Genomic DNA, 19,596 nt, shown 5'->3' with positions numbered 1-19,596 from the left:
CCGGCCTGCATGGCGTCGATCAAGCTCTGCCCCGCAATTGGCGTGCAGTGCTGACATGAGTGGCGGATGAAACATTTCCGTGAAGCCTCCAGTCTCATCAACCCGCGGCAGCCGCATAAGACCGCTCACCATCCAGCGACATCCGCATATCTGCTATATAGAGGGCTCTGGTCAACCTTGTCGCCCTCAAGTACTACCCTCTCTGCCCACTGTAGACGCCACATTTGGCCAAGGATTGACCGCCATTGGCGACATATATACATACATCACACACGACACCGGAGCAAACCCTCAGCCAAGAGGATCTTCCAAGATGTCCTTCTCAACCCTTGTCAACGACCTCACTTACCGCGATGATCCACGTCCGGCCTCCGCCCGCACAATCTCTACCGCCACCGACACCCGCTCGCAAATCTCCCGCGCCCGCTCCTACGCCTCCACCGCCGCCACCAGCGTCAGCATAAGCGGCGACATCTCCTCCCAACTCCACGGCGGCTACTCCCACCCCCTTGCCCGCTCATGGCAGGCAGAACGCCAACTCACCAAATCCATGCTCATCTACCCCCTTTTCATCACCGACAATCCGGACGAAAGCGAACTCATCCCCAGCCTCCCCGGCCAGCGACGAATGGGCCTCAACAAGATCATCCCTCTCCTACAACCTCTGATCGCTAAGGGCCTCAAATCCGTAATCCTCTTCGGCGTCCCTCTCGCCCCCTCCGCCAAAGACGCCCTAGGCACTGCAGCAGACGATCCGCAGGGCCCCGTCATCGCCGCCCTCCGCCTCCTCCGCCGCGCCTTCCCCCGCTTGTTTCTGGTAGCCGACGTGTGTCTCTGCGAGTACACCTCCCACGGTCACTGCGGCATCCTCAACGAAGACGGCACCCTCAACAACAACCTCTCCGTCGACCGCATCAGCGACGTCGCCATGGCGTACGCCGAAGCGGGCGCCCACTGCGTTGCCCCCTCCGACATGAACGATGGCCGCATTCGCGCAATCAAGCTCAAACTGATCGAAGCCGGCATCGCACATAGAGTGGTACTGATGTCCTACTCCGCCAAATTCTCCGGATGCCTCTACGGTCCCTTCCGCGACGCAGCAGGTTCCTGCCCCTCCTTCGGCGACAGGCGCTGCTACCAACTCCCGCCGGGCGGCCGCGGCCTGGCGCGCCGAGCGATCCATCGCGACATCAAGGAAGGCGCTGACATCATCATGGTAAAGCCCGCGACGCAGTATCTAGATATTATTAGTGATGCCAAGGAAATTGGCAAAGATATGCCCGTCGCCGCGTACCATGTGAGTGGAGAATATGCAATGATCCATGCTGCGGCGAAGGCGGGCGTGTTCGATTTGAAGGCCATGGCGTTTGAGGCAACGGAGGGCATTCTAAGGGCCGGTGCGAGTATTGTGGTGAGTTACTTCACGCCGGAGTTTTTGGATTGGCTTGATACATAAACCACTTCGATTGATCGGACTGTGGTTCTGCTACCATTGTACAGTGCCAAGCGGTCTCACACAGTGCTGGACATGCCTCTGTGACGGTGTCCTGCTCGAAGGCCTAAAGTTGCGCCACTGTAAACCCTATCCTTGCTACCATGCATGTGGAAGCGCCCATGCTACTAATACAACAAGCCACATCTCACTCATGCAACAACTTCCGTCAGCTCATCCGGACGCACCATGGCTTCCTTCTCACCATCCTTTGTAGCGGCCCTACATTGCACCTCGGCCGCCGTCTTCCCTCCGGCACCTGCCTTACCCCCCTTCTTCCGCCTCTCCGCCCACTCCCGACTAGCCACCCTCCCCCTCTCCGCCGCCTCCGCCCGCGCCTTGCGTGCAGCTTCCTCCTTCTCCCGCTTCTCCCTCTCCGCGGCTTCTTTGGCAAGCGCGGCGCGCTTGAAAACCTCGCGGCCTTTGATTGTGCCCGCTTTGCCGGAAGAAGAGGAAGGAAGGCGTCGAGTGGACGGGGACCCTGACGTGGCTTCCGCGACCGTGAGAGAGCTGCGTGGTTTGCTTGTATTCGCTGTGGCGGTGGAGGATGGGCGCTTGGAGATTTTGAGGTCGCTTGAGGTGGTTGGGTTGGCGGATATGATTGGCTTAGTAACCGTGAGCTTGGTCACAGCGGAGGCGGCGCTGCTCGTAGGTACGATACTGCTTTTCCGCTTTTGGGTTGTAGTGGCAGAGGAAGGAACGGGGTTACCGTTCATAAGCGATTCGCGTGCCTTGCTGGCGTGGGTTTGCCGTACATTCGGCGCCTTCTGCAATGCCGTCGGGACTGGTCTGGCTTTGAAAGCAGCCTTCTTCTCCTCTGCCTCTGCTTCCCTCTTCTGTCGCTCTTCCTTTGCCGCTTTGAGCTTTGCTGCTACGGCCTCGCCTGGAAGTTGAAAAGTCGACGTCGTGGGCGCTTTCTTTGACTTGGACGGCGGTGGCGGGGTGGGAAAGGAGAGGGAGACGGGTCGAGGCTTGCTATGCGGAATCACTGTCTCCTTTTTCTCAAGGGGTTGCACTGCGGCGGTTGTGGTGGCGGGTACGCGTTTACTCGTTAACGAAGATGTGGCGAGGATACTTTGGCGCATACTAGTCGATGATTGACGAAGAGTATTTGAGGCGCGTGGATGGATGGAAGCGGATGGTTTGTTGGCTCCAGCCTTCTCTGCCTGCGCCATAGAGACCCGAGCTTGGCTTGCTTTGGTGGTTCGGACGATGGGCACGGCTTTCTTTGACTTTGGTTTCTGTGGCGAATCCTCAATAACTGGCATCTCTGCTGCTACCTTCTCCACTGCTTCGTCGAGCGCATCGATCGCGTCAATGGCGTTAACAGGCTCTTCTAGCAGCTCAGTCGCCTCAATAGCGTTCGTCGGGTCTACTGGCAGCTCAGTTGCCACTTCCGCACCCGGACCCTCAGCATCTGTAACGGGAAGCTGCGGGCCCGAAAGCTTCCGAGGAAGAGTAGACGGTGTCCCTGCTTGTACTGCCGCGGCCTCGAGAGCATCGTACGTGCTGACACGTCGATGAGAGAGTGTTGCGGGCCTTGGCGTGGGTGTTCCTGCATCCGCAGGTTGAACGTTCTCCTTGTTGCTGGTCGAGCGCATACCAGGTGTCTTGCGTAAAGATGCCACGGCTTTAGGTGTAGCGGACGGTAGTGGTGAGGGAGGAGCGTCCGTAGCGGTCAGGTTCTCTGGCTCGATGGTCTCGGGGCCTACCTTCAAAGGCTGGGTTGTGTCTGGCTTATTGATTGGCGGTGTAGGCCCTGCTTGATCCATAAGAACGTTTGACTTCCCGGTGGCATTGTGAGCTTCATCATCGCTGTCAGGCTCGTCGTCTTCGAAAGCTAAGCTATCTGCACCTCTGCATTAGCATTATGCACAGCAGTTGTACAAGGCTGATCGAACCTCACGCACCTTCTGACATGTTTCTCATCAGGCTCTTCCTAGGACCAGCAGCAATAGTACCACTAAAGGCTGTCGCTGAGGCTAGGTCTCCATCCTCAGATGCCTTTACGTTCACAAGCTCCGCTTCAGCCTCCGGTACATTTTCCGCAGCGGACTCTCCACCCTTCTTGCCCTTCACAACCCTCGTACTCGCCTTCGTACTCCTAGTAGACCTCTTCAAGTCTGCTGGTTCGCACTCATCGCTTTTATTGCTGCCGCTATTAGGGGCTATGCAACCAAGTGGAGACCGCTCACTGTTGTCCGGGGTTGCGGTGCCTATCTGAATCTTCGCGATGGATGCCGCATTTTCGCTGTTCAGATCAAGCACAGCATCCTCATCTACATGTAGCTCTTCAGCGACCTGGGCGGCCTTTGCTCGAGTCATGCGAGGCATTGCTGCGTGGTGGTGACGGTGTTGATGTTGTACTTGCGAGACTACAACGTCAGCACGATCACCACAGCTCTCGAACACGCCGTTGCATGCGTTGCGCGTTTCGGATGGTGTGTGACGACGACGTTAATATCTGGGGTAAGAAGCGTGCATTGAAGGTCGAGAAGTCGTGGCCTGTCTGTTGACAGATCGGCCGCTAGCGCGTTTCCTGCATAGCAACGCGGGTCATTACATGGCACTTTCGTCTGAACGGTCGGACTACTTTGACCACCAGAATGCTGCTTTGAGAAAGCATACTGTCCAATGCACCATGGTAGATTCAATGCCGCTTTCCTCATATGTCAACGCACGCAGCATAGAAGAATGTTACATGCACTAACGTAACGTTGAAGCGAAACGCTCTCCTGCTGGCAACCCAATCAATGAGCCGTTCGCGTACTGGTTGATACGATACGATACGATCGATACTCTGGACGTTATGATAAGCGAGCTTAGGCTGTCACATCACGGAACATCCTGTTGCCGCTGTGGCCAGCTGGCCCGTAAGCTGGCCCACCATCAAGCCGTTCGAGGCGAGCTGATTGACGGCACCCATACCTTGCCCTGTCACGTTCGCAACACTGTTGAGGGCGTCCATGGAGCTTTGCATCGTAGCCATGGCTTGATTGACATCAGGACTGTTTCCGCCGGCTCCACCACTAGGACCGGGAACGCCGAAATTGTTCCCGCTGTTCCCGCCAACCGGACTCTGTGCGTTGTTGGGGTATTGATTGAAAAAGTCCATCGGTGAAGGCCCGTTGAACTGAGGAGGAGGCGATGTATCCGGAGGCCTGCCACCGGAACCGAAAGCCGTGTTTGAGTACCCACCAGGTGCAGCAATACTACCCTGCTGTAAGCGCCCAGCGGGTGGCCTTTGCTGTGTTTGCTGCGCCAAGCGTGCCGCATACTGCTGGAAAAGCTGCGCCACATCAACAGCCAAGCCCGGCGGAAGCGAGTAATGGACGCTCCCATCTGCGAACACGGCGAAGTGCTGGTCCGCTGCGAATGGATTTAGCGTGACCCATTGCGCGTTTGGAATGTTTTCTTTGACTCCTAGGCTCGCAAAATGCGGGTACTGATCTTTCAGGTCCCAAAACCATACATTATCGACCCCGATGCCAAGGAAGGTGTCGCCGTACCCGATGTCGATAGTCTTGACACGGCATCGTAGGAATAGATCCGGTTTGGTGAACTTCTGATACCGCTCAAGCGCTCCATCCGGAATATTATGCCATCGATGACCCTGGTTCGACCAAGCGAAGAAAGCGCCATTCAGACCCAGAGATATGCTGACAGATGCATAGTCGTGGGCAAGATTCTCTTTGATCAGCCAAGAGTACAGCTTTGGGTAATCATCGTCTAGGTCGAAGAGGGCACGGCCGATGCCATTGGGGTCGGTGTAGGAGATGAAGAAGCTGACTCCTGTGCCAAAGGCAACATTGTGGACTTCCTTGACTGGCGTTGTTTTGAAAAACTTGAGAAACTCGGGCGGGCCACGGTACTTGAAGGTGCCTTTGCCGTCATGGAAGAAATAGTAGAGCTTGGGGCCGAAGTAGAGCTGCATCGTGACCCTTCTGCTTTACAGGCTCCACTCGCAATCTAGGACACTGTCCAAGAAGATGGGATACTCCATCGTAGCAGCCTCCTTGCACACGTACGTACACTTGCCTGTAAAGCTGCCAGCCTTGCTATAGGCGAGGAGGTGCAGTAGCCCGAGAGTCTGGCCGGATCGGTGCGGCAATCTCCGCCATTGGACCTCGACATCTTTCATTGGTGCGCAAAGTCGCTCTTCTTCGCTGGCATTGAACCCGAGCACCGAACGACCGTCTACAACGGGCAGTCAGGACGCTGCTGGCGAGACCGTACTGGTCGATCAGCGAACCACGACGGTCAGTTCGTACGACGCGTGCAACCACATCAGTCTCGTAGCACTTGAGTCTATACGTCAGTATGAAGTATAGGTATGGTCAGATCCTGACCTGAAGCGAGCCGTGAGTCGAACCACGCTCAGTGGGCGGACTACCCAGCGTACGTCCCTCGAAGAGCCACCGGACGACATTGCTTCCAACCAAGCGTCGATAATGAGAAGGCCTATTGAAGGCTTTGATGCCCACTGTTCTCAGGACATGGGAAAGGTGTGTCACCTTCTACCACGCCCTGTGGCGATTATATGGGAAGGGCACTTCTATACATGTTGGTTGACCGGCGTTACTCGACCGCCTGAAGATGCAACCTTGTCTTCTTACTCGACCATCTGCTGATGCCTCTTAGGCTTGCGTACTCCTTTCCCGGATCTGCACCCCTCTTCTACCGAGTCTGTCACGAGAACAACCTTACATTGACGGCCGCGATTTGCCCTCCGACGATTCTACCGCTGACTGGGGCCAACATACCACCGTTTGTGCCTAAGGTCACACCGTCAGCGCCATCACACCGTGCCACGGATCATTGAATCTACTGGACATACTGATATACAGCATATCCCGGTCCTCTATGGTTTTTCCGAACGCTGCCGACGTCGCACCTTCCTGGACAGCATCGTTGGCTCCACCAGCCAGAACAATCACCTCACCTCCCGGTAAGGCTTGGTATGGCGTATTGGCTCCCACCAAATAAGCAGTCCCATTCGCGCCAAACGCAAAATCATCCGGAAGCGTCATGTTAGCAATCACAGTGGCCAAGTCGAGCGCGGTACCCAACTCATCGATCATAACACGGCCGAGAAAGCTGTCGCCAATGCTCGTGAAGTAAAGCTCGTTGTTGTTGAGCAGGTGGATGCCGTCAACGCCAAGCGGGACAAGTGTGTTAGTCGTGCGGAATAAAGGGTCTTGGATCGCGATGCCGTACTCGCCAGAGCAAGTGTCCAGGCGCCAGATGATGCCATTGCCTGCGTCTGCAATGAGGACGACGCCGGAGACTGAGGGAAGGGTAAGAACGCCGTCAGGGATGCCAACGCTTGTAAGATTCGCTATCAACGTGACTGCGCTGGCTTCTTCCTGTACCAAGGTCAATGATCACTGTTCGCTTCTTGGGGGCGAGTGCAGTCAACGTACAAGCTCCCATGCGGACATGTCCACCTCCCAGGCTTTGGCACTGCCAGCAATAGCCAAGCTCGTGGCAACATCCACATCGCACGTCACCACTACGAAGACATCGTTCCACACTTCCGCGATGCCGAGTACGCCGTCAGTATTGTCGAACTGGTGGACTGTCGTGGCGGTATGCTCGAATGGATTAACGAGATAAAGCGCTGCACGGTTGAGGGAGCTGCACAAAATATCGCCGCTATCCCGGATAGCAAGATTCTCGATCCATGTGTTGTTGGAAAAGGTCCACACAGTCGTTACAGCATCGTCGTTCTGCAAGGGTATGGACAGAACGCCGTCCAGAAGGGCGAGAACGCAAAGAAGTGCGATCATGGTATCGCTCAGACGAAGTAAGCGGGCACGCCTCGTCTTTGCAGCGGGTGCACGCTCTTGAGATGGAGAGTCCAGCATTGTGTATTCATTTGGAGACACTGCACCCGTTGACTTTCTCAGGAGGCGCGCGGCAACACGAGATTGTGCCCGATCACGTGTTCAATACGAAGCCGAAGCAGAGCATCCCTGTTAGACCATGGTGGTTTCAACAACGATCGCAGGCATGATACACCAGTAGACTATCGCTTTTGAGATCATGCCTGCTGACTACCGTCACAAATGCCTGCTTCAAGCGGTGAAGCTCAATCCTACTGCGAGACGACCTCCCAGTCCTGGTTGGCAGACTAAGACTCATACACTTCGCTAGAGATAATGCAGCGATCCACGGCAATGCTACTTCCTGACACATGCAGAATCTGCATGACTGACGGCTGACACATTGCACATCAACAATGATGCAGCGTAACAGTGCTGGTCACCAATCGCCGGCCAAACGAGCGAAGATACGAGGCCTATAAGGTACAAGATACGACGTATCGTCTCGCGGTAACCCGGGTCTTCACACAATTCTCTCAACCAGCACCCTGTTTACGATCTTTGTCTATAGTAACCAAGCACGATGCGAAGCTTCCATCCGTCTTCACTGTGGCTGCCAACAGTGGGCTTGGCGCTCACATCTTCCGCAAGCCCAGCATGTTTGGCTGGGTCGGCTTCTGCTACGCCTCTCCCGACCGCACTGCCAGCGACTACGTCGTACAACTACTTGATGCCCGCGCTCTACCTCAACGTACGTTGCTGCGCTTCAATTTCGTAGCCTGAGCCTGCTGACCGAACATGCGCAGCTTACTGTCCAGACTGTGGTACGTACGAGCTGCGTAATCTGAGCCGCATACCGCCAACACACTTCCTTAGATCAATCTCGGCAACCTCACCACCGGCGGCCAGCAGCTCCTCGGCAACATCGTTGACGGCCACCTCTACTCCGAACCCGGCTTCGTTCCAAATTTCTCCGCCAGCATCAAGTACGCCGAGGACTACCTTACCGCAGACCCGCTGGACGGCGTGGCTCATCCCGCGTGCATCATGACTGTCTTTCCAGACAACGGCGACACCCCTTTCTTGATGAAGATTGGCGGCATACAGTACCCCAACCCGTCCCTGGACGGAATATTCTCATCAAACACCTCGAACACAGAAGCTATTCCATATGGCTATGTCTACTCTGGTAAGTACTTTCAGAGTTGATGGGCAACGGTTTGTACTGACAAGGGTGCCAGTATGGACTCCGACTTTCTTCGGAGGCGCCGACAATTACACCAACCTTCAGAATAGCGTCTTCGTTGGCTCCGAGACAATCAGCGGCAGCGGTCAACCCGGCACGTTCGTTGTTGGCATGAAGTTCAGCAAAGTGTTCAACGTGAACACCAGCATCACCATCGGGCACGAGTTCCCGTAAGATTTCGGTAAAGCGTCAGTGGCGTCAAGCAGGACAAAAGAGAAGCGTTAGGTCCCAGCTCCGGTTTGAACGCAGGATCACTCGCAGTCAAGTCAAGACGTCACCCTAAGCGAGTATGTTACCACTACACCCTACAACAACACCGCAACTACCTCTGTTCATCAGATAGAGCCAAATCGAGACACTTACACAGGAGCTGATTGAGCGATTGCGAAGCCTCGCAACGTGTATATACTATACTGCGATTGAAGCGCGGTTTAGCCGACAAGCAGGCAGCAGTAGGCGGCATTAGGCAGCGATGCGTTACAAGTGGCTCATGGAAAGAGAGAGTACAGTCACGGCACTTCGTCTTGCATGACATGCTGTCTATTCTACGCCTTATACAAGCTTGCCTCTCATATCTGCAGTATCCCATCATTTGCGGCCGTGGCCAAAACTACGCGGTATCTTGGTGGTATGCGAACATTCGGTGCTTCCATCCACACAACGATCTTTTCTTTCGTTGACTAAACCTCGTTGTCACTTCACATTCAGCACACAGATCTACCTGTTCGTCGGCATCTCAGGGACCGGTACATCAGCCTTCTCCGACATCTTGAACGTGAAGCCATTAGCTTTCAAGAACGTGTCTAGGCGCTCCTTGCTCGCCGTCTTTGGCCGTTCCTCGCCGCTCACAGCATCGTTCCTCTTAGCCTCCGCTGTCTTCGGCTTGACGTCCTCTTGCTTGGGCTCCACCAGCAGACTGCGTCGGTGGAAGCTGCCAAGCACGGCATCATTGCTGGCTCGCATGCGATCCAAGTGTGCTTCGAGCCAGGTCTGCAGCTCTGCCACGGGCCGTAACTTGTAGGGCACTTGGAACTTCTGCAGATGGCTGACGACTTTCGCCATGCGCCTGCATTTATCGAAATTGATGACCTGGACTTGCTGGCCATCATCGGTGGTAACGCCAGGCAGATCGCGCATCTTCGGGTTGCCAGCGTTCATGAATGTCAAGTCTGTTAGGTAGATGCCTAAAAATGGTATGCAAGGAGCTACAGGCTCTTCCAACCGCTTGCGCAAGGAGGCATGATTCCGTGAGAAGTCGATGATGGCGTTGAGCTCCTCGAGTCGTGCTTTGGTCTTTCTACTAACCAATTCCCAAGTCCGCCTCAGTCGCTGCAATACGGAGGAGTTCAACGAGCACATGATCGCCATCACGGAGTCGTAATTGTGCAGCTCAAGGCAACAGACCGCGATCTTCGACCAGTGCTTGATCAGTTGGGCTCGCTTTTTGGCGTCTTCGGGGGCAAGGACACTGTCTCCGACCACATGCGCGAGATCGGTATTTACCGTGCACATGGTGCGGACGTTCGACACCCTGTGGGAGTCTTTCTTGCTCCAATCCAAGCTCAGCAGTTCGTCGGGCTGGATTCGGCAGAAGGTCTCCGAAGTAAGCAAGGTGATCTGGCGAGCCAGCTCAACCGCATCAAACTCCAGGATACTGCGCGCCTGTCCACCATCTAGCTCGGTTCGCAGCGAACTCAGCTGTGTTTCAGTTATGTTAGGCTCCGGCGTAGCGTTGCCAGCTGCATGGCTTGAAACAATCGAGAGGCTAGTCTTCCCAATGCCAGACACAAGCGGGCCGGTAAAATTACCACTCTCGTATCCCGCAGCAACCCTGTGTGTCAGCTCGAGCAAGCGGTCTCCCGCAGACGCCAGGTGAGGCTTCAGTCGGTGCGCCGCAAAGTACCGAATGTCTCCCAGCGCTGCGTTATCAGCTTCGCCAATCCAGTAGGTTTCAAGCCAGCCTTTAATGACATTGTAAACCCGGAGCCGGACCGGACGACCGATCGCTGACGTGTCTCCGATGTAATCGAAGCGCGCAACTAAAGCTTGAACAAGTTCTTGCGGAGTGGTAAACATACGGAAGGTCAGGAAGAATGCAGAAACAAACTGCGAGTCAGGCGCTGCGTCGTGCATTGTAAGCTTTTCAACCAACGCGGGCAAGCTTCCTCCATTTACTTTGCCTTCGTTATTGACTGTCATCTCATTGGCGTATGTCTTCTGCAATAGCTGCGTCTCAGGATCGCTTGGCGCATCGCTCGCCACAGACTGCAAGCTGGATATGCTGGTGAAGCTGTTCAGAAGCGCTGGATCTGGGCTCTGCTCCTCCTTAATCCTGTCCGGGCTTGTGGCTCGCGTCGAAGTACTTGACACTACACTAGCACCAGAATGTCTCGCACTGCTCGTTTTGGTGGATGTTGAACCCGCGATGGAGAGTCCTGCGCTGTCTTTGCGCGCCTGATCCGAGCTACTAAGGCCAGCAGAGCGCAAGAAACTGAGCGTCGCACCGCTGATGGCCTGCTGATGCTGAGATGCTCGGGTAGTGGCTCGTTGTTGTACCGACGGTGTAGCAGTCTTGAAGTATGGAGACGCGGGTGACTGAAGCGTTTCCGGCGTTTGCAGACCGGAGACGACGCGAGCAGTGGTGTTGGATGTATCCTCCAGCTCCAGAAGTGCCATAGACGCTCTCATGTTGACGGGTAAGGCCATTTTCTTCGAAAGGCGCTTCTCGAACGATGTCACGACATGCTGCTGGCTTTGGACTCGAGCTTCGGTACCGCTGCCACGTTTCTGTAGATTTGCGGCGCCACTGCCAGCAGCCTGATTAAAGCTGGTTGGCCATCCTGCCCTTTGATGCATGTCGAAGTCTCCTATTTGCTCGATCAAGGATCGTGTTCGACCTACGCAGTTACTTGCAGAGCGGATAAGGCTGGTGCCAAGTCTAACCAAGCGTTGTGAATGCTCCGGTAGCATAACACCCTGGCTATCCTCGAGATCGGAAAAGGTGAACACGTCTTGCGTCGCACTGATGAGCTCAACCAGCTTCGTTTGGAAGTCGACGCGCGCTTCGCGCACGGCATCCGATCGCTGCGCGCCGTGCAAGGCGATTTCGTCAACGATGTGAAGCATTTCTTCGCACGCCTTGACGAGTCGTTCCGTGGTTGACCGTAATTCTGAACATGCCCGTGAATGAAGGTGATGCCCAATGAATGCCGCGATGTGGCTTATAGACGCGTCGTGCATCCTCGCCAGCTGATGTGAGGCCAGCGTTCTATGCTGTGTGCGCTCCGTATCCACCATGGACAATCTGTGGGCGACAGACGGCCTGCGCGAAGCGAGTCTGTAAGAGAAGGTTCTGGAACGAGGCATTGCATGCTCAACTTCCTGCGCTGCATTGACTTCCGCTTCCTCCTCCTCTGTCGCCGAAGCTTGTGATGCAGCGGCTGTGCTCAGTGATATTGGACGTTCTGTTACAGAAACTGAGCTTATAAAAGGGAAAGGCCGTTCATCCGAGGGTAGTGTCTCGCGTTCGAAACGTCCGGTTTGCTTGAGCCTTACTGAAAGATGACCAGTCTCTTCTGACCAGATATCAACGAAACCGATCGCGCGTGTGACCACCTTACACGCTTTCACAATCAGATCGTCCACCAAGTAATGAACGACTTCACCCGCGAACGGCTCGCTTATCGTCTCTTGCAGACCCTTTGCAATCTGCACTAAGGAGGAGAGATCGGCGAGTAGCCCTTTACGCATACGGCGTATGCCCATGTGACGCTGGACAAGCGCGGCATCCCGGTGGAGGCAGTCTGCGTGCTCCAGTAAATATCGTACTCCAGCAATCAGACCTCGAACATAATCCTGGCGCACGAAGGTCGACAGGTTCCCGTCTTCGGTTGCGCCTAACAGATCCCAAAACTGCGTCATGGCATTGAGCAAGTTGCGGAGGTATGGATGGTCGAATGCCTCGCAGAAGTTGGTTGGCAACCAGCCACGCTCGCCGGTCGTCAACACCGTACCATCGGCCCATCCGTTAGCATGAATGCTATGGACAAGCACAAGGTCGCCTGCCCGCAGGTTCGTCGTCATTTCAAGGGCATCTTCGCTTTCAGCTGGCATCATAGAAGGATCGAAGGGATAGATCGCGCGTAAGTAGTTGTGGAACAGGCCTTCTCCGAGTTGCAGCTCGGGCGCATCTGGGTCGCATATCGGAGTCTCTGGTGGTGTTGTCTGATAACTGCGCAAAGCCATGGCAGAATCAACACCAAAACCTGTCTGAATGGAAGGTCGGTTAGGTCGGCTGGGCATAGCGCGGTCATCCAGGCGTTGGGGACTCCCTGCCCCGTGTGCTGTCGCCAGTCTTGGAGGCATCGCAGTGACCACTTAACTTTCCCTATGGTTGAGCAAAGCAGAAGTGTCCATAAGAGCGTACCATACAAGGAGGCTTTGACGCCTCTCTCAGCGATAGGAGTACCGTCCCAGCGTGGCGCTCGAAAGAGGCTGGTGTGTCAGTGATTGACCTTTATGTTGTCGCTCAGGAATGCGGGCCAGTGAAGCCGTTACGTCCCCACTTCCCACCGACGCCGGCGATGATAACGGCAACGACCTACAATCGCTGATCTACCGTGGCCAAGAAAGTCGCAAGATCCAAGCTCAAGTGAAGCACGCTTTCATAAGCTAGAAAAGGTTCAAGCGTGAGCCCGGCAGAAAGAGCGTAATGAGAAACAAGGTGGTGGCGATGTCCGAGTGTGACGGTGGCGGCGGTCGAGGAGATGCGTTACTGATAATGAATGGCGTCCAAGTTGATCGAGCTTTCAATGGCGTGGTAGTTGGATGAAGTAATGTCGATTTGGAGTTGTGATGCGCGAGGCTTAAGCAAGGGTCGCGCCTTCCCTTTCTTCGTTGCTATGCTGAACGAGCAATAGACGTAAGGTCGGCCCTACTAGCAGCACTTCCTCAAGACATCCGATGGCTCCTTACATTTGTCAAACAACGCAACAGTGAGAATTAGTGATCGAAGGAACGAGGCCACCCAAGAAAGGGAAACGCGGTACCCTTACCACTACCTACTGTAATGCTCCCTGTCGCGTCTGGAGCCCTCGGAGGTTTGCCTTGCGGATGCTGGATTTAGGTTCGCTTTACCGAGAGACGCCTCCAAGCATTGGTAACGCAAGTGCCATCCGGAGTCAAGAGCCACAGTCGGTAGCGCGGACGCTACTAGTATTGCTAGGACACGCGATCAATAGTCATCGTACACCGCACAAGGTCAGGCTTTGCTGGCACTCCTGTAGAGAGTCTGGCACATTGCATCCTATGACTTGCAGAAAGGCTATCCGCGTCCTGCACCGATTCGAGGGGTTCCAACGACAGTTGCGCCGAGCGATCTTGGTCTCCTGAGAGGCTGAGAACTTACCACAAAATGAGTGAGACATCCCACTCTCCCAACGTCCGCGCGGAGCAGCGATGGTTCAAGTAAAGGAGCCGAGCTCTGTGAGCCGTCACGAGATAGTTGCCACGCGACAAAAAGAACAACAAAACAGAAGACAAGTAGCTATTGCGCTTTGTGCAGTCTGTCCACCTTGCGATGTTCTCGTCCTTATGCGCACGGTCGCGGATGCGGCTCTACGGCAATCGGCAAGCGTCCGCTAAAGTATCCTTTCTCCTGGCTTCCTTCGGCAGCTTCCATAACGTGACCGCGATTTAATGTGGGCTGGGCTCTGGCCCTCAATAATGCCGCGGCCCATACTGGACGTTCACGTGTCAAACTTCTTACGTTACATTGTCCGCGCTCGGAAGGCTTGGTAGTATGCCATTTACAATCAGATTCTGACGTCGTTATCACGGCTCGGTGTATACGCAGGATGCACCGAAGTGATTCCGCGTGAACGTTAAGCTAAACTCTGCCGGCATTAACGATCGACAGCATATGCGCGGCTCATCTCTGCAGTATACGCAGACCCACATCCCTTGTCGATCTGTCGTCGATTACCACTTGTTGTTTACAAGCAGTTAGACGGCATTAACGACAAAGCCAGTTTGACGCCACGCTTTCTTACCACTCCATAGATTTCAGGTGAGCCCGCCGAAAACTTGCCACTCCATGTTGCAGCATTTGTTGCCGGATTCCATGCCGCACATTTGGACATCCACACACAAGCTTCCCGCAATCGTGATGACACTTGCCGGCGACTTCTCGGTACATTCCAAATTCCAATCCTGGACTATCATTCTATGACGTCCCGCTAACCGCCAGCTTCATCAAATGGTCCATAAACGTCTGTAGACTGACGTCGTCCGTGAAGATTGTCTGCGCCGTCTGCTGCACCCCACCGTAGCTGCTGCTCGTATGCGTCGTGCTCGGGTTGAGTTTGGCGAGCAAGAAGCGAGCCTGCGAGCCGCCGGCGTCGCAGACGATGAATCGGGGAAGAGGAAAGCGATCTTGGATGAGTTCCTGAACCGCATTGTCAGCACCACGTATGAGTTTAAAACGGTGATTATTTGAGGATGAACGAACCCTCGCATCTTCTTTGGGAGCCTCAAGGAGCTCCTTGAAGTTCTCATACCCTTCCATATCCTGATACCCAGCCTTCCGCCACTCAGCCATCGTCTCACCGTGGAAGATGAGGATATGGAAGAAGGTGTCCAGCAAAAGTATGGTCTGGGGCTGAATGCTCGTCGAATCCAACAACACCGGCACCGCGCCCTCCTGATCAAATGTATAGCTATCCAGCGTCGGCTGAATCATGATCAAGCTATTGCTCACATCCTCGTGGTTCAGCACATGTCGGTAAAACGCCGTCTCATCTGGACTGTTGTTGAAGACTTGCAGGAACTGTGACCGCCGAAGATGGAACATGAACTGGGGATAGAGCGTGAAGTTCTTCTCCAAGCGGAAGGATGAGGGGTCGTCCTTGCGATACTCTGCGAACCGGCTGCAGAGGCGGATGAGCATGCGATCCACCCATCGTAACACGTCAGGGCCGTCGTCGACTTCGGCTTTGAAGACAGCGATACGAGACATCAGCACCGCGGCGGCCTCTTGGTCGAAGGACTGCGCGATGGCGAGGTCGCCGGTAGGGCCAGACATATTGCGTCCAACTGTTGTTACACGGAGGTGGAATTGGCCCGCGCTATGTTGGTAGTAGGTGAGGAATTGAATAAGCCCTTTTTGCTGGCCTTGCTGCATTGCTGCGGCAGCTGGACCGCCTTGGCTTGCGATCTCAAAGTAGATGCCGTAACTGGCGGCGGGGTCGATTGAGCACATCTTCCAGCTGCAAGTGTTGCCGATGCCGCATTCGGTCTCGCCGACAGATGAAGACTTCTTGTTGAGGCTTATGGCGTGGCCGATCAGGCCGGTGACTTTGAGTTCCTTGGTCGTGAGAACCTCGAGCGACGCGTTAAACCCCATAGCCAGATTACCCTCCGCGTCAGTGTCGAAGACTTTAGTGAAGGATTGCTTGTACATGGAGGAGGTGAATGAATCGGTCAAGATGATATGGCCGCCAGTGCTGTTGGGTAAGCCTTTCATCTCAAGAAGACCTACTTGGTCCAGACAGCCGGCGAAAATGTCGATGGCATGACCGTTATGTGCCGCGCGTTTGGCAAGAGCGTCGTAAAACTTGAGCGCTTTCTTATAGTATTTGATGTTGTCTCGGTCAATGTCGTGGTGTGAACGGATCTGCTCTTTGAGCTCTGGACTGACTACCATGCCTGGCCCTTCTGTTGCGGGACCGCCGGTGAACAGCATGATCCTGGCGCCAGCATTCTGGAATGATGTCTCGAGCAAGCCGACAGCAACAGATAGCGCCACGCCTGTGCAGCGGACTGAACGCTTGTCGTTTGCAACCGGCCACGGATCCTTCTGCAAGCTCTCCAGCACGTTCGTGAGCTGAAATTCGCACTGCTGCACAGGTAGCAGGAACCTCGCTTGTGCGCCTCCTACTGGAGGTGCTGCCGGCCGGCCGAGCTGAGGCTGGACCTGCTGCATTCCTGGTCTTGCACCCGCCGCCATTGCCAAGCCCAACATTTCCTGCACCTGCTTGCCGGTGTAGTCCTTGTTGCCCCGGAAGACGTATGACTTGGCGCATTCTGCGTAGCCCAGCTCATGCACTTGCGCCATAGTGCCGTATGTGATGAGGCCGACGAGCGCATGTGGTGGAAGCAGATCGAGAGACATGATTATACTGTCCTTCAGCGCCTTCAAAGAGTCCTCTTCTTGGCAAGTATCCACCACGAAGACAAAGATAGGTGGGGTGGGCGCAGGTCTTGACAGCTTGTACTCGATCGTAGTGCTGCCCGGGTGCAGCTCTGGTGGGATCTGATTCTCGCTTATGTCCTTGTAGTGCGGTGGAAGACCATTTCTTTGTAGACAGAATGGGCAAATCCATATCCGCGCTCGCATGTCCACCTGGCAGAACGGGTTGAGGACCGCTCGGCAGGGTGGCTTACATGTTACGGGCTCATATTGTAGTAAAGGTGTTCCGTCGCTCTTCTCCTTGAGCGGCGTATAGAGTGCGCCAATAGGGACTACGAGGCGGCTCGCCTCCATGCGCGTGGAGGGGAAAGTATTCCATGCCAGCCTGACACCATCCCGGTCTTCGATCTCGGACCATTGCTCCTTGAGCGCTTCGTAGTCCATGCTTGCGAGCTTGTTAGCAGTTGTGACGACTCGCAGGCGTGCTCAGTAGTGAACCATAGATGTCATAGCAAGATCACCCATCGAAAGCTGGTGGTATGAGAAAGTAATGGTACAGTGGACGTTCAAGCACATGCCACTCTCGCTGTTAAGCAACGTAGCTGTATGCGGTCTCGCTACAGCTTCCCCATTCGCTCACGGCGTCCGTGCGCCAAGCGCAGCATTTGTTCGACTTCAGTTCATGCTTCCTCCGCTCGTCTTCCCTTCTGCATCTACATTTGACATGCCAGCTTGTCACATTACTGATCGACAGGCTTCTGCTCCATATCACCCATGAGATGCTTGTTTTCGCGCTGCGCATAGAGAGATGCTACCCGTTGCTGGGCGCCTGGTCTTGACTCTTCCGTCATGGAAGGTAGGGAAGTTGAGGAATCAGCTGAGGTTACAATATCATGCACTGTCACATGAGTACAAGGATAAGGTTCATGCTGCTGTATGAGCTGTCTCGCCCGCAGATAAGAGTTCGACGCGATGCCTGGTCGGCATCGCGCCTTCTCCTCGGTGACACCTACCGCAGTGTGTACGCATTCACCACCTCTTGTCCGCCGCCTAGTCATTCAAAATATGCTTGTACGCCCGCAGTCATCGTGCTTTGCCTTCACTGATCTGCTAGGCCGAACACGTGGTTGAGCAATGTGCACATGCTCTGGCATCCGCTTCATTCCTTTTCAGTTTTAGATCACGTCCTGATGTCTGACGCCTATTCGGGCCTCATCCGCCGCTATCAAGAAGCCGCGGAGCTCATAGATACCTATACCATTTAACATGCCCGAAAGCTCCCGCGCCATCGACACGCTCGATCCTCCTACTAGCGAACAAGACTCGCCTTCCAGCCAGGTCAACCGACGTACAGATTCCCGAGCAGTAGTATACGGCAACGGTCTCTCACCGCATGTAGCCGACAATGATGCAGAACCTGCGGTTGGCCGTCTCGAGCGACCAGACTTCCACAACCTGCAAGCGGCCGACTACCGAGCAGCCCACGCTCTGCTGATGCTTCGCCGCGAGAGCTCTGCGATCCTGCTGCATCGAAGGTGGATTCCGCCGTTCCATGTCGACTTTGCGAAACCGCCAGCCGATATTCCGAACCTGCTCTTCCCACCTGAGTTGTTCAACGACCTTACGCACTCGAGCAGTTCGTGGAGGTCTGAGAATATTAAGCAGCGCCCGTCAAGCGTGGAAGAGGGCTTCCGTGAGAGTGAGACGGCTGCCAAAGGCAGACATAGATCACTACCGCGGAAAAGGACCACTTCGCGTGACAACATCAGTCCTAGTGCCATGTCCCGGGCAAGCCGTGGAGATGGTGCACCCACTAAGCACACTGCAGACGATTGTGGCATATGTCGAGGCGACAGTAGAATTGCGAAGGCCAAGAGGTACATGAGACTACCGAAGCCGATGGTACAACCACTTGAGTCTATTGAGTGCAGCACCTCCCACATGCAATGAGTGCTTACTGCTGGAGTGTGGTTGAATGAAGTAGCTGTTCCTGTAAGGCAGCGTCTCGGATGTTGTGCTGTAGTTGGTGCATGAGGTAAGGACTGTTACACCCTATTAGGCTGCTTGCCACAAGTCGTAGATGATTGGTTCAACAGGTTACGCGACGGTTGCTAATGTACCCAATGTATCCCACAAGCACTAAATATACAGAGGAGCTCGCAAACCACCCATTACTCTTTCGCTACAATACTGCAGTCAGGATTCGGCAGATGGTATAGTGAGCACCAAAACCGGAAGGCAGTCGATAGTAAGCCGGAAACTGGAAAATGGGGGTTTGGATGATGGAGAATGGGATATGGGAAATGGCAAGCATGATTTATAGGAGCGCTACCTCCTCCTACATTGTTTGCGCGGATCACCTCCTGGAGGCGAGCGCACTTAGAAGACTGTTAGCGCATCCCGTAGCCAATGATTCTGCAAAAGCATGTACCTACCGCTTAGCACTCTTTAGCGTCGACAGTGCAATTGGGATTTGGTCAACCGGAATCCGGAACTGGGAAATGGGAAGTGGGAAACGGGACACTGGCAATGGGCAAGTATATCAGCTCCCTCGCCGCCAACCTCACTTCACCGAACTCACATTCACGTTGCTGTCAAGCAAGCTATTTTTAAATCATCTCTTATTGTCCATAGAAGACAGGTGAACCACCTTCTTGTTTGCTTTCATTCTCCTCCTTGCTGTTCAGCTTTCCAGGCACCACACCATTTCACCCCAAGCAACAGCAGCTGGCTTGCTTCCTTCTACAGGATGACGTACCAGTACACCACGGACGTCACCTTTGCAGCATACCTCCTGTCATGGGGCCATTACTTCAGCGGCAAGCCGCTGGGTCACTACCAGGGC

At 54.7% G+C, this 19,596-nt stretch overlaps 9 protein-coding genes and 1 non-coding gene across 10 annotated transcripts; 3 read left to right on the top strand and 7 right to left on the bottom strand.

Annotated features, from left to right (window-relative positions):
* The first annotated feature begins 222 nt into the window (after window positions 1–222).
* On the top strand, window positions 223–1,558 carry BAUCODRAFT_452994 (uncharacterized protein). Its single transcript, XM_007677645.1, has one exon. The coding sequence runs from the start codon at window positions 314–316 to the stop codon at window positions 1,454–1,456; it is 1,143 nt and encodes a 380-aa protein (XP_007675835.1). The 5' UTR covers window positions 223–313; the 3' UTR covers window positions 1,457–1,558.
* Window positions 1,559–2,098: 540 nt separating this feature from the next.
* Window positions 2,099–3,826, bottom strand: BAUCODRAFT_23750 (uncharacterized protein; the record flags this gene model as incomplete). The annotated part of the gene is made up of 4 exons (XM_007676949.1): window positions 2,099–2,163; window positions 2,202–3,341; window positions 3,403–3,660; window positions 3,688–3,826. The coding sequence occupies 4 exons, from the start codon at window positions 3,824–3,826 to the stop codon at window positions 2,099–2,101; spliced, it is 1,602 nt and encodes a 533-aa protein (XP_007675139.1).
* A 248-nt stretch (window positions 3,827–4,074) lies between these two features.
* Window positions 4,075–5,684, bottom strand: BAUCODRAFT_453112 (uncharacterized protein). Its single transcript, XM_007677644.1, has one exon. It carries the CDS (start codon window positions 5,424–5,426, stop codon window positions 4,323–4,325), a length of 1,104 nt encoding a protein of 367 aa, XP_007675834.1. The 5' UTR covers window positions 5,427–5,684; the 3' UTR covers window positions 4,075–4,322.
* A 497-nt stretch (window positions 5,685–6,181) lies between these two features.
* Window positions 6,182–7,359, bottom strand: BAUCODRAFT_147540 (uncharacterized protein; the record flags this gene model as incomplete). The annotated part of the gene is made up of 3 exons (XM_007677643.1): window positions 6,182–6,267; window positions 6,330–6,858; window positions 6,916–7,359. The coding sequence occupies 3 exons, from the start codon at window positions 7,357–7,359 to the stop codon at window positions 6,182–6,184; spliced, it is 1,059 nt and encodes a 352-aa protein (XP_007675833.1).
* A 271-nt stretch (window positions 7,360–7,630) lies between these two features.
* On the top strand, window positions 7,631–9,009 carry BAUCODRAFT_453035 (uncharacterized protein). The gene is made up of 4 exons (XM_007677642.1): window positions 7,631–8,068; window positions 8,124–8,141; window positions 8,194–8,506; window positions 8,559–9,009. The coding sequence occupies exons 1-4, from the start codon at window positions 7,901–7,903 to the stop codon at window positions 8,735–8,737; spliced, it is 678 nt and encodes a 225-aa protein (XP_007675832.1). The 5' UTR covers window positions 7,631–7,900; the 3' UTR covers window positions 8,738–9,009.
* Window positions 8,788–8,878, bottom strand: BAUCODRAFT_t18. The gene has a single exon. It is a non-coding gene; the product is annotated as a tRNA-Pro (tRNA).
* A 445-nt stretch (window positions 9,010–9,454) lies between the features above and the next one.
* On the bottom strand, window positions 9,455–12,790 carry BAUCODRAFT_43367 (uncharacterized protein; the record flags this gene model as incomplete). Its single annotated transcript, XM_007677146.1, has 1 exon — window positions 9,455–12,790. A coding segment is annotated over one exon (3,336 nt), but the record flags the coding sequence as incomplete, so codon positions are not given.
* Window positions 12,791–14,340: 1,550 nt separating this feature from the next.
* Window positions 14,341–17,325, bottom strand: BAUCODRAFT_33174 (uncharacterized protein). Its single transcript, XM_007677076.1, has 2 exons — window positions 15,072–17,325; window positions 14,341–15,008 (listed from the first exon to the last, which is right to left on the bottom strand). Exons 1-2 carry the CDS (start codon window positions 17,193–17,195, stop codon window positions 14,787–14,789), a joined length of 2,346 nt encoding a protein of 781 aa, XP_007675266.1. The 5' UTR covers window positions 17,196–17,325; the 3' UTR covers window positions 14,341–14,786.
* A 139-nt stretch (window positions 17,326–17,464) lies between these two features.
* Window positions 17,465–17,913, bottom strand: BAUCODRAFT_452820 (uncharacterized protein). Its single transcript, XM_007677641.1, has one exon. It carries the CDS (start codon window positions 17,807–17,809, stop codon window positions 17,492–17,494), a length of 318 nt encoding a protein of 105 aa, XP_007675831.1. The 5' UTR covers window positions 17,810–17,913; the 3' UTR covers window positions 17,465–17,491.
* BAUCODRAFT_452966 (uncharacterized protein) lies at window positions 17,914–18,890 on the top strand. Its single transcript, XM_007677640.1, has 2 exons — window positions 17,914–18,786; window positions 18,848–18,890. The coding sequence occupies exon 1, from the start codon at window positions 18,018–18,020 to the stop codon at window positions 18,699–18,701; it is 684 nt and encodes a 227-aa protein (XP_007675830.1). The 5' UTR covers window positions 17,914–18,017; the 3' UTR covers window positions 18,702–18,786; window positions 18,848–18,890.
* Window positions 18,891–19,596: the final 706 nt, after the last annotated feature.

This window comes from Baudoinia panamericana, assembly GCF_000338955.1.
Source record: "Baudoinia panamericana UAMH 10762 unplaced genomic scaffold BAUCOscaffold_5, whole genome shotgun sequence".
In the NCBI taxonomy this organism is placed as follows: domain Eukaryota; kingdom Fungi; phylum Ascomycota; class Dothideomycetes; order Mycosphaerellales; family Teratosphaeriaceae; genus Baudoinia; species Baudoinia panamericana.
This window is presented reverse-complemented; position numbering and strand designations above follow the sequence as displayed.